This window comes from Suillus plorans (genome assembly GCF_016647745.1).
Source record: "Suillus plorans strain S12 chromosome Unknown HD556scaffold_12, whole genome shotgun sequence".
Taxonomy (NCBI): domain Eukaryota; kingdom Fungi; phylum Basidiomycota; class Agaricomycetes; order Boletales; family Suillaceae; genus Suillus; species Suillus plorans.
This window is the reverse complement of record NW_024537396.1, coordinates 330694-345656: the sequence shown is the minus strand read 5'-3', so window position 1 is coordinate 345656 and position 14963 is coordinate 330694. Positions and strand designations below refer to the sequence as shown.

The window sequence follows — 14963 nt, the reverse complement described above, 5'->3', positions numbered from 1 at the left end:
GAACAACTATGTGCCCGCCAAGTAACAAGAATAAACATATCTACTGCTGTGAGTTTTGACGCTATCCTGTTTGATGTTCTTGACATTTGTCAACTATATATCAGCTGGGAATCCGTGTGAAAAAGTCTTACCTATCCACAACAGCCGAGGATGTGTTTACCAGGTGGGCGAGAGATTATTTGTCTCATACTTCAAGTTACACGCAACCTTATATGTTTATCTAATGACTGGCAGCTGTATCTCGCTTTGGATACTGCGAACATAATGCATGGCTGTTTTTCAATGGCGCTGATCGGCCGAGCTGTAACTTGATTGATGCTGTTAGCGCGACGTCGGGACAATACAAAAACCACCATTGTCGCCCTGCATTACCTGGCCTGAACTTATTAACAACCCAGAGGTAGATCACCATCATCACTCCGAATTTTCTTACCTGCACTTACTAACAATCCAGAGGTCGTATGGAACTTAATCAAACAGGTTGGCAGATGGCTGAACTGTAGCTCGATTGATGCTGTTAGCACGACGTCAGGACAGTATAAGAATCACCCTTGTCACCCCGCATTTCTCTGCCTGAATTTAATAGCAACCCAGAGGGAGATCACCATCGTCGTTCTGCATTTCTTCGCCTGAACTTACTAACAGCCCAGAGGCCGGATGGCCGAACTGTAGCTTGATTGATGGTGTTAGCGCGACGTTGGGACAACACAGTACGACACCATTTTGACACCATTTCTTGCTAACGTTTGATCACCATCTATCGTGCCTCGCTTATTATTTGATACGGGCAAGGTGCAATCTACCATGCGTCCACATAATCTGATGTCTTTGCACACTGCCATAGGAGTTCTTGATAAAGGTATTTGGGACATTGGCTATTTAAGTTGTTGATCCAGGGACAAGAGGCATCAAAGTTTATGCGTCTTTCAATTGCGCGAGATTGCCGAGATCGTAATGCATTTCTTACGCTCAGACTAATGAAGCCAAGGGGGCGGATCCACGATTTAGGGCTGAGATTGTGTTGTCAGTGATTTGAGTAAAAACTGCAGATATCGCTATCAATACCCTATGTTCCCTGCATTTAGCCTAGGGGAACCAAGTAGGTAGGTTCACAACTCCAGGCTTAACTTGTGCTATCCGCTATAAGCTGCAGACTCTACTGTAGTCGCTCTGTTTTTCCTATCTTCGGCCGTTTAAAATCACAGAAATTTGCTTGAATTGCTATCACATTAGATGCTATCACATTAGAAGTAAACTAATCAGCAGTAACGTGGTGGGTAGCAGACTATCAATAGGTGTCTACGGTGAATCAAAAGCGGCATCGTCGCGTCGCGCCCTCTGTCTTGCTAGAGCATTCACTGACATATTAGCCCTTGCCATATCGCTAAGCTCATCGCGGTGATTCCTTCCAAAAACTTTCCTAAAAAATGAGTTCAGCTGGGGCTGATCGGAAATGTAAGTCACGCACCTAGTCCACCATTCAAGGAGCCTGTTGACCCTGCGGTGGGCTTCGCGACCGGGAGGCCGTTCAAAGAAGTCCACGATGGTTTGCCAGAATTGTACATAATCGAAGTCCCCATCAATAGACCTCCAAGACGTAATAGAAGAAATTGCGAATCGCACCTGCCATGATTATGGTTATCATTCATCATTCAAACTAAATATAACTTACTTGACATGCAATGTATGCAATTGAACGAGGTGTCACTTTCTTCATCTGGATGATTTCCGCTACATGTTTCTTGACCTTGACTCCAGAGGAAGACTTCTTAGCACGTCTATTGTTTCGGATGACATCAGCACCATCGCCGTCACCTTCGACATCCCTCACTGATGAGGGCGATGTAAATACAGCTTTATACCCCTAAGAAGAATCAGCAAGCTCGCTGTCTGACTAGAGTCGAGTGGGACAAACCTGAAGAAGAATTTTGCCCTTAAACAGGCCTTCCTCTAGATCATTCGGGTTGGCGGAATATTTGTCATATAAGAAAGTCGGGAAAGAGAGATCTGTGACAACATAACCCTCCGAACGATCTCGAATTCCCGCCCTTACCCTGCCAGATAGTGAGTGCTTCTCTTGCTGAGTTCGAGTGCGTTACCTACGCTGGGTCGTTCCAATCTAGTTCGGCTGGGCAGAGCAACATGCCGCATACATTGTTAGTAAATCCACGAGAGTGTTTATCCTCGGGGTCGACCGGTGGATCAGGCTTGAAGTCACGATTGACCCATTCGGAAACAAGAGTCTTGAGCTTGGAGGTGTCGTCGCCTCGAGCACCGTCAGCGCCTTGACGAAGCTAATAAAGATCCAGTGAGACAAACCAACTGTAGACGTCAGTAAAGCGTACCATTTTCATCATGTGCAAATAGTCATCGTATTCCAACTCACAGCCCTTCTTATGAAACCACGGTAAGGTTTGCGTTAGGACGACATACCCTACTTGTAATTGATCCTGTCTAGATACACCAATTAATATCATTCACGACCCAAAAGTGAAAAAAGTACTCTAGAGTGGTATCCTGGTCCCGCTGCTCGTCGTCAGATCTTCTGTCGTTTTCGGCGACGAGGTTCTCAATATTGTCGAACAGAGTGACAACCCGTCTGAGTGCTCGTCCTTGAGCCATGTAGTAATTTATTTGCCTGATAGACGGTAAGAAATAGTGACTCAATGCAAGTAGTGGAGGACATACTTTTCTTTTGCTGCCCGCCCCGCCTCGAGAGTCTCGAGCTGCTGCTCAAGTTGAGCAATTCTCCTCCTCTGTCGAGCCTGGACATAGTTTGCCGCTTCGGATTGCCGAAGATTGCCCCCATCTTGATCCTCAGTGTGCGATGGGCTGCCTCCATCATACCGCCAGTCCTCGTCATGTGGCGCGCTAGCCTCGGCGACCGACATAGAGCTAGGGAGATGAGATGAAGTAGAGAAGACAAAGTGAAGTAGATGGTAGAGGAAGAGAAGGTGTGAGAGTAGGGAAATAACCAGCCAGGTCGCATGAGTCTTATATGATGCTGGGCGGGGCGGGACTAACGCTAATTTCCTAAAAAGAGAAATGTCTCTGCCGGGATTACCGTAAGAAATCAAGCGATTGGAACAAATACCTATCTAGGAAAACATTAAGGTTAGTACTAGGAATAGTCGGAGTTTGCACGAAGCCTCCCGGTGGTTGTTCCAAGTCCTATAGATCACCATTGACCTGCGCGAGTCATATCATAATCTAAAAATCGAGAAATGGTCACACATACCTTCAGGATCACAATTCGTTCCGACAGACTCTTTGAAACTTCTTTTGCAACATCCATGGGACGAGTCTTCCAACTAGTGCTCTTCTGAACGAATCACACCTGCAGCCTAGTTTCACCCGAGGTAAGTTGCAATACGAAACAAAGTAAAACAGGGAACCTGCACCATGAATTCAACGACGTTGATTCCAAAATGTTCGTCCACCACCGTGCTGAGCCCGATGCTACCCATTGCGAGCCAGCCGAGCATTTCCGGGTAACTTGCGTTGACGATGAACTGGACGTAGGGGGTGATCTTGAGTTTTTCTGCGAGATCTCTAAGAGACTGCACGCGGGCGTGGTCGTCCGCATTACGTGCGCCACCCAGTAGGAAAAGTTGCACAGAAGAGGAGCCAGAAGTATAAGTTGGGTGATCGGCCAATAACTGCGCAAAAGCGCGAAGTTGAGCAGGGTGGTCTTTTTCTGGCCTTTATGAGCGACATTTGAGCTCCAGTAACAAATGTAAAGTAGAATAGAGATATACCTGAATTGTGCGATACTCAGAATGATTCTCTCCCTCTCGTCCAATGGGAATTGTGCCATCTCGCGGGTATCGCATGGCGGGTAGACAATATTGGCTTCTGGTTTCTTGCTTGCTGAACCGGCGTGGAGTTTCTTTGACTTGAATGTAGTCGCAAAGAGACGAAGGATAAAAAGGGGGTTGAGAAAGTGCATTACGTTCATGACGGGGTCGGAGTGCGAGAGTATTGCATCGACACGATTCTTTGTCCAGCTGGAGTTTGCCATAATAAAGGAAGGGCGGGAGAGCGCCAAGGAGTAGTGATACATTGGGAAACAGTAATACCTATGAGGTGTGTTATGATAAGTACCAGTCACAAACGGAACCGCAGCAAAAGATTAAATTCTAAACAGAGCGAGAATGTAAAAGGTGGAAGGTGGATCACTTGTACTCACCACATCTTCCCGCGGCTCAATACCAACGAGCCTGCGATGTCTCCGCGGTTGGTATGACCCATACCACTTAATACAAGTTGGCCAGTCAAACGCGGCGTAAGACTTGTACATAGGCTACAACGCGCCAGATATGGGAAGTCTGCCAAGTCAGAAATCTGAGCCAACTGCGCCTTCGTGAGAAAATTCAAAATTGGTAAGCAAACTTAGGGAGGGCGATGCGAACCTTGCTCGGCTGTTAATTGTCATTTATTCATATGTTCTGGGCATCCTGCACCCAATCAAATCCTGTCGCTTTGTGCGCACCGCGAGGCTGGTTCGGCCGGTTTCCTCAAGCCGAACAGCGCAGTTGCACTGTCCTGATTGAAGTCCATTTTGGCATTCTTCACTAGCATGTCAGTGACTTCGACAGTTTCCAGGCAAACATTGATAAAATCGACATCTTAAAGCCCGCTTATAGATGCCACCCGTCTCCACACCCCAGTGACAAGGTTCGTGAATCAACCGCGTCAGGAAGGAGGTGCGAGTTCCACTGACTGTCAAGCATGAAGTAACTATTCGGTTTGGTCTATTTAGTGCGCTCTATTTCTTCACATCTGTCTATAGCGTTCTTGTTACCTCAATCATCTGTATTGTAACTATTGACGTTGTATTTGTAGGTGGTTCAGTGGGTATGACGGAAGAAGCTAAGGAAGTGGTACCGGCGGTTGCTCGGTGCGAGTGCCATTCGACCCATTGCCCTTGCCATCGCCGTTCCGTTCTTGGCCATACTTAACAAGGTCAAGGACCGTCTGCCAGTCGGTGCCGGTTTTCTCCCGACAGATGCGCTTTGGAGCTGGACCACCGTTCTCCTCGTTGGAGTGGGGGAGGTTGGCGCAATCCACCCCCCTCTTCGTCGTCAAACGAACGTTCATAGCAGGACATGCTTTGGCTGGCAATGACATAGCCTTGCCACCTGCGCAGCCGGCTTCGACTTTGAAGTCAATGGCACCCTGAAGCTAGGTCACCATAAAAAAATCAAGCGTAGCTGCACCACTTACCATTACATTCTCTTTGTCCAGTTGAAGGTCCTTATAGGCCTTACCCCTATCACTATACTTTGTAACCCATGATGGGCTGCGCTGTGACTCGCTGAGGAGGCTCGTCCACTTGAACTGCTCGACTGCACCATCACGTCGGAGGCCAGGTGCACAAGTGTTCTTGATGGCTGGAGCACCGATCGGTAACAACTCCAAGGCAGATCTATGCTTTGTAGCACCGCAGCCGCTGACGGGAGAAGGTGAAAATTCATGCAAGGGCGGGCCCATAAGACTTGGAGGGGTGGTGGTAGAGTTTTTAGGTGAGCAAGTGAAAGGGTTCATCATGCTTTCACGCGATGGATCTGGTTCACAGAACATTGACGCGCCATCACCACTCCCAGATGTGGGAAATCCATCATGATCGTGATATTGTCGATCATGTTGGACACAGGCTATCGGGTCCTCATCCCAAGACTTGGAGGAATGGGTACCGCTAATTGTATATGGATTGGGACTTAACATGCTAAAGCTGGTGAAAAATCAATGACTATAAACTGACAAGTTCTTATACGTATTAAGCTGTGTTGCTGGCCGTCCGAATCATACCCTTGAAGTGTGAGTAACATCGTGCCTTGAAGCAAAAGTTCCCATTTTTAGAAAATGCTGGTTTACTAATTCTCAAGGTATATGATAGGCGCTGATCAATCGATCACACGTTGCAACGCGTAGTTGGAACTCGCAAGCAATTACCATTTTTGACATTCTGAGTTCCAAAGTGAGTCATAATCTGCTGAACTTTACGTCCAGTGTGCTCCGAATAGAATCACAGCGAGAAGCTATTTTCCATTCCTGTCAATCACTCAAATACCAATTTTGGGAAGAGCTGAGTTTCAAGTGTCGCGGACAAATCGGATGGCTCGATCATTTGTATTGGTATTCACTGCTACAGTAATTCTTCAAACTCCGGTTCGTATTTACTAATCGCTTATGTATTCATCATGCTCTGCTGCCCAACAACCCATCAAAGTCGTTGAAGAATGAACACAACAACTCTCGCCTGTGATGAAGACCACTTTAAATGCCCCACTGTAGCCCTTACAGTTTCCTCTGATGAGGTGGACTCCTATAATCATCAAAGCTCACCTCCACCCTCTCCACTCTCTCCGAGTCCCGGGCTCTCAGAATCAGGTATTGATAATGCACGTTATGCAATGGTCAAGAGACTCAAATGTGACCACCACAGCCGCCACAACCTCGGGTTCAGATGCTGAAGAGGATATCTTGCCTTTGACGCCTGATTCTAAATGTTCCTACCGTACGGGATGCGCGCATATCCCGCCCCGTAGGTCGCCAGCTCTAAGCCATTTTCAGAGGCAACGCAACCAAGGCTCCCACCCTTACCGCCGGCCATCCCCAAGTTTTGAAGAGGATTACCTGGGCTCTAAATTATTAGGCAGACCCTCTAATAGTGACGATTCGGCAGAGTCGATGAGCTTCGGGGTAGGTCCTACTGTTGTATATAGCTCTGGCAACATCTCACATGCATCTAGGTTAAGGATGCGTATACGAAGCAAATAGAACAACTCTCACCCGACTCATTCCGTTATGCTGTGCACTACAAAGAAGCAGTTCGTGAACGCAAGCGTATGCGCATGTTCACTGCGGCATGGGAACTCGAGGAGATCAAAAGGCTGCGTGCTTTTCTTCAAACAACAATGGCCAGTTCAGAAATGGAATTCGTAGCAGCGGAGCAGGAGTCACGCTGGTTACTTGATATAATTGTTGACCGTCAGAAACTGAGGTCTGTCGAGGCAGATGCCAGACACGTTACTGCCGCGTATGACAGGGACAAAAAATCTCTTCATCGAGCTGATGAAGAGCTGTCCCTTCTAAAGGACAGCATTATCGAGGCTGAGTCCTGATGATAAATGGTAAGCCTTTTTTCCGGTAATGATTCCCTCCTTTAATCGCTGACGTGTTTGCAGGCCTCACTCTACTAAGAGTAACGAATATGTTGTCAAGCGGGAATTGATGGATGAGTCAGGCACTTGTACGTTGAAACTTACTGCATACTTTTGTTATACAACTACGCTTTTCGCACTCGCTTGTAAATGCCTTCTGTAAAGTACTACGTCTGCAAACAACCGTCCGAATATTAAATTTTGACTGAAAAGACTTGGTGATTGATGTGTTGGGCTTCATACAATGCGGAGTATCGCGCAGGCGACGATCTCAACGAAGCGAAAATTAAACTGCCTGGGGTGTACGAACCAACTGGATTTAGACCTGGTGAGCCTCGTTGTCGTCGCAGTTTTATTTACTATTGGTTTTATGGTCTCGTAAATGTTCGATATATTTTTTCCTATCAGAGAAATCAGTTTTTAAGGAGGTATGAATACTAATTAATCATCCCATCATCAGTCCACCACAACGATGCTACCCGCTTACACGTGCGATGACCAGCAGCTAGATTTCTTTTCTGACGATGAATATAACTTGGACAGTCTGTTCAACGATGAATTAACCCCCCATGATCACGACGACTACCCACCGCCACACCCCAACCTTTTCGATAATAATTTCGTGCAGCCTAGCGAGCCAGAGACATCAAATCTTCTGATTACCAGGGAAGAAGAGACTCACCCCCATCACTTCTCGCCATCTTCGAGCCAAAATTGGCTCAACCATAACACTTTAGCAATACAGCAACCTTCTCACACAACAGTGGACAACCCAGGGACTACCCTTCACCTACGAGCGCCAAGTCTTAGGCCGCATGATCCCGACAATCACTATGAGCTCCTCGATGCAGGGACCGGGCTAAGTATTGGGGATTACCTGACCGGTTTTCCTCCACCAGTCTTATCTATGGATGGGGTGTCAACATTTCCGCGGGGATTCCAGGGTGAACCAGAACCTCTGGGGGAGCCCTTACCACATCCTGTCAATCGCAACCACGGACCATCGAAGAGAACTCATCCATTTCTGTTTCACCCATATTCACACCAACCCGGGAATCACGAGGCAAGTGCAGCGGATGTGCAGCAGCTGAATTACTGACGGAGTCATGGCTGCATAGTCCCAAGCTCCCGAGTCTGGACCATCCATAGTCCAACAACCACTACTCCCCTCGTATGCTGAAAGTAATCCTTTGCACATGGAGATTGTTCGGTCTGCATTGGACCACGTGATTGACTACGCAGTCAATGTTCACTGCCTCCTAAATCAGAAGGCGAGAAAAAAGTTAGTCGAGGAAGCCTTGACCAATGCCGTCAACTCCATCTGCCCTCATACACAAGCAGGTAAGCATGCGTGTCTCTTTTTTTGAAAAAGAACTCACTTGCAAGTTTTGGCCGTGCATCAGGGACCAGAAAGCAATGGGTCAAAAAGAATAAGAAGGCGCTGTACCAAACGATTTCTGATCCTTTCAAAAAGATCATGGCCGCTTGCAAGAGAATCGCACGAGCCAAAATCCAAACTGGATATCGTTTGCGTCCTGAACCTTGGTCAGGTATCTCTGAACCCGAGCACCAGAGACAAATAGTCCAAGACCTCATTGACGACAATGTCTTCCCTCCCAAATTTAGCGCCGGGAATGACGGTCATGCGCTTGAGAACAGGGTGTTATGGGACATCATTCTCAATGCTCTTCAGGAAGTTGGTTACCAACGGTACCTCAGAACGCTGGATAGTATGATGCCGACAGCAATCGTCGCTGTGTACTGTGCGTTATCGGAACTGTCAAGTGGAAGGTTGGTAGATGTTGAATTTGGGGCTGATGCCTTTCGAGACCGGTATGACGCACTGCAGGATTATATTAACCAGAGAGTCGCCCATGACGTAGCGTTTTTGGAGCGATGGAAAGATTACGAGCAGGTTACTCGTGCTAGGTTGCTTGAGATTTAATTAGTACTCATACTCGATCGCGATGATAATGTACCTTGCTACAAACCATTGCACCAACTTCAATACGTGTACTACTAGGCATTCGTCTTCTCTCAGTATTACTAGTGCAGATTCTGCAATACAGGTACTTAGCTCCTTGCCGCCGCCATCAGAAGATTCCATTTGAAAGTGTGACGATGCAGAAAGGTTTGTGATCGAGAGTTAGAACGTTCCAGGCCCGACTCACGGGCCTTTCCGAGACAGTACGTCATTCGGAGAGTTACGGTTCATGGGAACAGCGGCCTACTACTACTAGTCACGCGGTTGCATGGTTTAATTGCTTATGCCCAGCGATTTGCAAGCGCAATGCGCACGTTCTGGGCTGGCCTTCTCTTGTTTCTTGTAATGCTATCTTGTGACACTCTGGGTTGCTCTTGGAAAAGGGCGACCGACAACCGAGGACTCAGCCTGCATCGCGCGACGTGCCATTTCTATAAGAGATCTAGTACTCTAGCCAGTCAAAGGAGAAAAGAACGGGCAAAGGAGGCCGCTTCTTCAAGCTCGGTTCTGCGCCCTTTCAGTAATAGGCCAGTAAGTGTTCTATCTATTTCAAACTTGAACTCAGTCACTCAATGTAATCTCAGAGAATACTATCTGCTGTCCGACATGTGAAGGATCGCCCAAATTTGAAGCCAATTGCTCCTGACAAGCTCCGCAGGCCCATATTTATGGCTGACAGCTTGCAAGATGTCTCCAGTGTCTTAGACTCGCAGACTCCCCTTAACTCAAAGCAACTCGAAAGTATCCCTATCGAAGTTGACTCGGAGATAGAGAATGTGGAGCCAAACTTTAACGTCTCGGATTATCGTGATAGTCTAGGTCGGTATTCCTTGAGTAGCGACCGTTTTATCAATCAGTTGATATTTTCCAGAAGAAACTAGACTATCTATGAGAAGAATTCCGAGAGCTTTCCGCGACGTCGAGCCTTTACAAGACGACCTCCACCAATTGGATAACGCCAACGTCCCACCAGTTCCAGCCTCGGTTTCATTGCCTGCTCAATCCAGGATTCGACGAGTCCTTCTAATGCTAAGGGACACTCTACAGACCGCGTATAACTCGTTCGGTCTCTGTCGATTGTACCCTCGTCGTCCCTCCTTCGAGCCAGATCATTTGATCCCATCCTCCTTACTTGCAAGGACGTCTCCAACGGTTAGCCAACTTGAAGGAACTGATTCTCAACAAAAGGTTTTTCCACCTCCTTATCCCTTTCCTAACATGACGATCCATAGACTTATGTCTTGGATGAATTCCGGGAGTGCTCTTTTGTCTGAAACTAAAGTCTCGCGCTTGGTCAAGGACGTGATACTGGCGGAAGACTTTGACCCCAAGCACCTTGAAAACTTCTCCGTGAAGCGAAACTTGCGAGAGCTGGATAGAGATGAGGATGGGAAAAAAGTAACCTTCCCTGATGATTGGATTGAGACTGACATTACCATTAACATTCCGACGAAGTCGAAGGAGGACGGCCCCCAGCCCTATACTGTTCCTGGATTCCACTACCGCCCTCTTGTTGAAGTAATGCGCGCCGCATTCGCAGATGTTCAAGCTCAGGCTTTTCATCTCCTCCCTTTCAAACGGCTGTGGAAAGACCCTTTGGACGGCCATGAAGAGCGGGTATTTGACGAGTTATACACCTCCGATGCATGGTTGGCAGCTCAGGACCACATTCAGAAGCTGCCCAGGGAGCATGGGTGCTCACTGGAGCGTGTTATCGCCGGTCTGATGTTCTTTTCTGATGCCACGCATCTGGCAAACTTTGGGACTGCCAAAGCTTGGCCGCTTTACTTATATTTCGGAAATCTGACCAAGTATGCAAGGTCGTCGCCCAAATCGGGAGCTTGCCATCTAGTAGGATTCTTGCCGTCAGTAAGTTTTCCTTACATTCAGCACACTCGCCTTCTGTTGATGAAGTCAGCTTCCCGATAGCGTGAAAGATATTCTAAGTAATTTATATCGCGTATCAAAGACCGGCATAGCGTCCCTTCAAGCTCACTGCCGCAGGGAATTGTTTCATTCCTGCTGGGAAATCCTGTTGGACGAGGACTTCATTCACGCATATAGTCACGGCGTCGTTCTTAAATGTGCTGACGGAATATGGCGGAGGGTCTTTCCTCGAATCTTCACATATTCTGCCGATTATCCTGAAAAGTATGTTCCTCTGAATACCTATTTCGAGACTGCTAAATCACTGTTGATTTACAGGGTTTTAATTGCAACCATCAAGGACATGGGGTTGTGCCCTTGCCCCCGCTGTCTTGCGCCCAAAAACTCGTTTAGTTTTCTCGGGCTCGTGAAAGATATGAAAAGTCGAGTGACAAATCTTCGGGTATATGCTTTGGCGAAGGTTTTGAAGGCTCGTGAATTTATCTACAATGGAAGCACGGTTGACGGCGTAAAGGTAGAACACAGTCTTGGTGAGGGCTCCTGGGTGCCCATCCTGGTGAGTGCAACTGTGCTTCCTTGTGTTATATGGATCAACTACACGTCATACACTGCAGAATCAGTTCGCCAAAAGGCTTGGACCACTTGGCCTTGATGCATTTGGCATGCTCGTAGTCGATTTCATGCACGAGTGCGAACTCGGCACCTGGAAGGCGCTACTTACGCACCTTATCAGGTTGCTCTATGCCATCCCTGGCGGGAGTCAGTTAGTGTCAACCCTGGACAGCAGGTATGGAGATTTCACATAGCGCTACCGCTTGCTAACTAGTAGTCTAATTCTGATCTTCTATAGATTTCGACAGATCCCCACTTTTGGCAATGGGGTGATCCGCAAGTTTTCAAACAACACCTCTGAGATGAAGAGGTTAGCGGCGCGCGACTTTGAAGACATCTTACAGGTCTTCTGGTTATTTATTTTATACTTTATACTAGCTGACACGCTCTTAGTGCGCCATTCCGGCCTTTGAAGGACTTTTTCCGGTCCCCCATGATGCGGTGGTACAATCTTTGTTGTATCGGTTTGCCCAATGGCATGCACTTGCTAAACTCAGGCTTCACTCTGAGTCCAGTGTTACTTTCCTGGCAGAAACCTTCAAAAACCTGTCTGGGATGCTACGAAAGTTCCAACGTCACACATGTGCCGCGTTTAACGCTGTGGAACTACCCAAAGAGAGAGCAGCCCGCCAACGAAAGGCCGCTCAACATTCTGAAACCCACAATACGTCTGCAGATTCAAGTGGGGCGCGCCGGAAGACATTTAATTTAAGTACCTATAAATTTCATGCGATGGGTGATTATGTGAGAACCATCTGGTTCTTCGGAACTACAGATTCGTTCACAACTCAGATTGTAGGTACCTTTAACATTCACGCTATGTATCTGAAGTTTGCCCAGGGAGAGCTTGCTCACAGAGCCCTGAAGGCGTTTTATCCACTGACAAATAAATTAGACACCCCAGCGCAGCTGGCGAAGCACGAGCGTAGGCGTCGTGTTCTGCAGCGGGTGGCAGAAGTAGCGGGCACCTCGTCGCCAGGCAATCAGTCAGGAGCCGACGCCCTACAGTCAACTTCCTCGGAACAGCAGCATCATATCGCAACAAATCGGAACAATCCAGTACAGATCTTCGCCTTTATCCGGGAACATGAGGGTGATCCAGCTGTCAAGGTAGAAGTTATCTTGGACGCACCTGTAATCTGCTCACAGAGTTCGTCAGAAATTCATTCCAAAATTAAAGGACCATATCCTTTATAGGTTGCGGGAGCTCGACATTACTTTTTGTGACCACGTCTTCACTGACGAGGAACGTAACTCGGTGATCATCCCCAACAACGTAATATACGCGGTTCAGACAATGCAGGTGCACTACACCACCTACGACTTGAGGCATGAGTATGATGTCATCAACCCCCGAACTCATGGGGATGTCATGGTGCTGTCAGGGGAGACAAATCCTAGGCACCCATACTGGTATGCCCGGGTGTTAGGCATCTATCATGTGGAGGTATGGATTAACGACGGTCACCTGTCTGTGAAGCGGCACCTAGATATTCTGTGGGTAAGGTGGCTGGCACTCGTACAGAACCATAGATCTGGTATGAAATGCACTCGCCTTCCGAAGGTTGCATTTGTAGAAGAATCGGACACGGATGTATTTGGCTTCCTTGACCCAGGGCAAGTCATCAGAGGGGCGCATTTGATTCCTGCATTTCACTCAGGAAGAGGTATAAGTTCGCTTCGACATGGAAAGTCGCTTGCACGTCCTGGAGGGGAGCTAGATGATTGGGAAGAATACTACGTTGGGATGTAAGTGTGAATATCCCTTACCCTTTGTGTCATAACCCTCGCGATTTTGAGCCAGATTCGTTGATAGAGACATGTATATGCGCTATACCCATTTGGGCGTTGGTCATTCAGTCACACTTCGAAGGCTCGCACGAGACGCTTTTGGTACAGATTCACTGACTTGGACAGGGACCGAAGCCATGGACGTTGTAGATGAGGAGGACCTAGATGGCGGTGAGGGTTTTCAGGAATGTGACTATCAGCAAGAAGACTGCAGTGACGAGGATGACGATTCGGAATGTGACGATGAAGTCGATGAAGAGGACGTGGACTCAGATGGAATGGACAGTGGGGAGCATTATGGTGACGACGAGGACGAAGAGTTGGAATTCTCTTTCTAAAAAAATGCCTTCCTCACATTCTATCGCTTGAATTGAAGTTATCTTCGCCTTAATTAGTACAAACAATCCGCTCGCCTGCGGACAGTTCAGTTGTATAGTATATAGCGGATAGTGTGCTCCTGAGTCACGTGCATGAAAGCGGGAGTACACGTTGCAGAGTCGGAGTCGGAGTGTATTACCTTGTTTGCTTCGTTTGTTATCGATCGCTGCCGTGACACGTTGCATAGAATCATCCAAGTCATCATACGAGCTGATTTGAACCAACAGACTCAGTGCGGGCAAGCCTCAGCAATCCTATAACAAAGGCTGGTCGACATTGGTACTCAAGAATTATCCTGTGGAGCCGATACTAGTACACCACTATGTTAAGACATCAACTTGGATTCTGTGTAGCCTATGCCACATACGCACTGCCGCCACCGCAGTCTCATACTCGGATTTGAGATTGGGAGGAAAATTCTCGATAAGGTTTGTCGCACTGGAGTAGCTCGACCTTGACCATCTCACCAGTTTCTGCAGGGTTGTATCAATGACTTACATCCAAGTCTGACTCATTACTAGAGCCTATGATTCATTGTTGGTACTGTGTGATCGCACCGCATCATCTTTCGCTAGGCAAGTGAGTTCTTTTTCAAAAAAAGAGACACGCATGCTTACCTGCTTGTGTATGAGGGCAGATGGAGTTGACGGCATTGGTCAAGGCTTCCTCGACTAACTTTTTTCTCGCCTTCTGATTTAGGAGGCAGTGAACGTTGACTGCGTAGTCAATCACGTGGTCCAATGCAGACCGAACAATCTCCATGTGCAAAGGATTACTTTCAGCATACGAGGGGAGTAGTGGTTGTTGGACTATGGATGGTCCAGACTCGGGAGCTTGGGACTATGCAGCCACGACTCCGTCAGTAATTCAGCTGCTGCACATCCGCTGCACTTGCCTCGTGATTCCCGGGTTGGTGTGAATATGGGTGAAACAGAAATGGATGAGTTCTCTTCGATGGTCCGTGGTTGCGATTGACAGGATGTGGTAAGGGCTCCCCCAGAGGTTCTGGTTCACCCTGGAATCCCCGCGGAAATGTTGACACCCCATCCATAGATAAGACTGGTGGAGGAAAACCGGTCAGGTAATCCCCAATACTTAGCCCGGTCCCTGCATCGAGGAGCTCAATAGTTTGTAGCAAGGTACGT

General features: G+C 47.7%; 5 protein-coding genes across 5 annotated transcripts; 1 reads left to right on the top strand and 4 right to left on the bottom strand.

Annotated features, from left to right (window-relative positions):
* Positions 1 to 1299: 1299 nt before the first annotated feature.
* Positions 1300 to 2891, bottom strand: HD556DRAFT_1231960 (uncharacterized protein; the record flags this gene model as incomplete). The annotated part of the gene is made up of 8 exons (XM_041297474.1): positions 1300 to 1420; positions 1469 to 1623; positions 1736 to 1864; positions 1916 to 2054; positions 2104 to 2294; positions 2346 to 2454; positions 2504 to 2638; positions 2689 to 2891. 8 exons carry the CDS (start codon positions 2889 to 2891, stop codon positions 1300 to 1302), a joined length of 1182 nt encoding a protein of 393 aa, XP_041163462.1.
* A 510-nt stretch (positions 2892 to 3401) lies between these two features.
* Positions 3402 to 3856, bottom strand: HD556DRAFT_1210664 (uncharacterized protein; the record flags this gene model as incomplete). The annotated part of the gene is made up of 2 exons (XM_041296561.1): positions 3402 to 3702; positions 3759 to 3856. Coding segments are annotated over 2 exons (399 nt in total), but the record flags the coding sequence as incomplete, so codon positions are not given.
* Positions 3857 to 4872: 1016 nt separating this feature from the next.
* HD556DRAFT_1305773 (uncharacterized protein) lies at positions 4873 to 5727 on the bottom strand (the record flags this gene model as incomplete). Its single annotated transcript, XM_041299829.1, has 2 exons — positions 4873 to 5184; positions 5227 to 5727. 2 exons carry the CDS (start codon positions 5725 to 5727, stop codon positions 4873 to 4875), a joined length of 813 nt encoding a protein of 270 aa, XP_041163460.1.
* Positions 5728 to 6402: 675 nt separating this feature from the next.
* HD556DRAFT_1305772 (uncharacterized protein) lies at positions 6403 to 9111 on the top strand (the record flags this gene model as incomplete). The annotated part of the gene is made up of 9 exons (XM_041299828.1): positions 6403 to 6705; positions 6756 to 7006; positions 7101 to 7136; positions 7191 to 7255; positions 7429 to 7494; positions 7575 to 7594; positions 7627 to 8244; positions 8285 to 8507; positions 8570 to 9111. 9 exons carry the CDS (start codon positions 6403 to 6405, stop codon positions 9109 to 9111), a joined length of 2124 nt encoding a protein of 707 aa, XP_041163459.1.
* Positions 9112 to 14019: 4908 nt separating this feature from the next.
* Positions 14020 to 14580, bottom strand: HD556DRAFT_1305771 (uncharacterized protein; the record flags this gene model as incomplete). Its single annotated transcript, XM_041299827.1, has 4 exons — positions 14020 to 14127; positions 14190 to 14291; positions 14317 to 14342; positions 14436 to 14580. The coding sequence occupies 4 exons, from the start codon at positions 14578 to 14580 to the stop codon at positions 14020 to 14022; spliced, it is 381 nt and encodes a 126-aa protein (XP_041163458.1).
* Positions 14581 to 14963: the final 383 nt, after the last annotated feature.